This window comes from Egretta garzetta, unplaced genomic scaffold, assembly GCF_000687185.1.
Source record: "Egretta garzetta isolate BGI_Z169 unplaced genomic scaffold, ASM68718v1 scaffold245, whole genome shotgun sequence".
NCBI lineage: Eukaryota > Metazoa > Chordata > Aves > Pelecaniformes > Ardeidae > Egretta > Egretta garzetta.
Genome location: NW_009259721.1, coordinates 1,439,737 through 1,441,030, shown reverse-complemented (window position 1 = coordinate 1,441,030; position 1,294 = coordinate 1,439,737). Strand labels below are relative to the sequence as shown.

At 57.8% G+C, this 1,294-nt stretch overlaps 1 protein-coding gene across 1 annotated transcript in view; it reads left to right on the top strand.

Moving 5' to 3' along the window:
* Positions 1 to 704, top strand: part of CUNH6orf132 (chromosome unknown C6orf132 homolog) — a 17,802-nt gene extending 17,098 nt beyond the window's left edge. Inside the window, 2 exon segments of the mRNA XM_035894870.1 lie at positions 1 to 254; positions 599 to 704. The exon segment at positions 1 to 254 is cut by the window's left edge and continues 172 nt beyond it. Coding sequence (XP_035750763.1) covers positions 1 to 254; positions 599 to 704 — 360 coding nt within the window.
* The last annotated feature ends 590 nt before the right edge of the window (positions 705 to 1,294 follow it).

The window sequence follows — 1,294 nt, the reverse complement described above, 5'->3', positions numbered from 1 at the left end:
CCCCGGGCAGCCGCAGCCCCCCGGGGCACAGGCACCCTCTCCTCCTACGGCCCCGGGGGCTGCAGCTCCCCGGCCGGGGAGGGGGTCCGCCGCCTCAGCTCTGCCCACAGGAATGGCCCCGCCAGCGCGCAGGGCAGGCGGACATCCATCGATGCTGCTGGGAAAGCCGTGCCGTATGGCAGTGCCGGGGCCGATGCCAAGTACAAGGGGCAGAATGGCGACTTCTCGCCCGCCAGCGTGGTGGCAGCCAGCAGGTACGTGCCCCCCTCCCCGAGCTGACCCCTTCCTCTGTGTCCCTTTGATGGGAAGGAGGGGAGGGCTGGGTCCTGGGCTGGCTCAGTGCAGAGCCTCAGAGGCCTGGCTGTGCCCGCTCCTGGCTGGGGTCTCCTCCCACTGCGGCTGTGGCACAGCTCCTCCTGGTCCCAGCCATAACCCTGGCACCCATCGCCCTCTCCTCCCGTGTCGCTGAATGGAGACACAAGGCGACAAAATTCACCCCACTCCACTAGAAAAAAAATAACGTATATAATTGCAGTATTGAATAAAACCAAAGGGTCTCCTTGGCTTTCAGTGGCTTTCTGCTCTCTTTTTCCTCCAGACCTGCCCACAGCAGCACGCAGTATGGCAGACCCAGCAACACCTTCACAGTCCGGCCCGGGGCACGGCAGCCCATCTCCTACGCCTACCAGACCGGCCACCGGTAGGCTTGTCCGCATGGCTGCTCCACCACCTTTGTCTGGCTGGGAGGGGATGAGAAGGCACCTGGGTCGGTTGTCTCCTCCTCCATGGGCACCTGGGATGGTCCCAGCCTGCCAGCAAAGACACTGCTCGAAACTACTGATGGGGAAGGCGGGAGTGAACCTGGGACTTGGTCTTTTCTTGAAAGACTGTCATGGAGAGTAGTTACTGCAGAGGACAGGCTGCTGTCTTGTTCCGCGAGCAAACGTGGCTTTCCTTCTCCTATTTCCCCCCCTGTATTATTTTCAAGACTTCAGCCAGATAGGTCTTCTAAGAAAGCCAAAAAGCATCCTTAGTTCTCGTTAAAGAGCATCACCGCTGGAGAGATTGGTTTCAGTTTGTTTTTTTTTTAATTGGTTTAAACCCAGCATGCTTTGGGAGTAGGGAGAAACCGACTGGGAGATGTGAATGGAAGCAAGCCTGTGTGTAGCTAAATGTAGGGGAATTAACGTAAAAATGTGAGGCCAGTGGGATGGAAATAGAGTTTAGGATGTCTAGATCCTAGCCCCTTCTGTCCCCGCCTCCTTCAACAGCCTTGAGCAAATCAATTATGCCG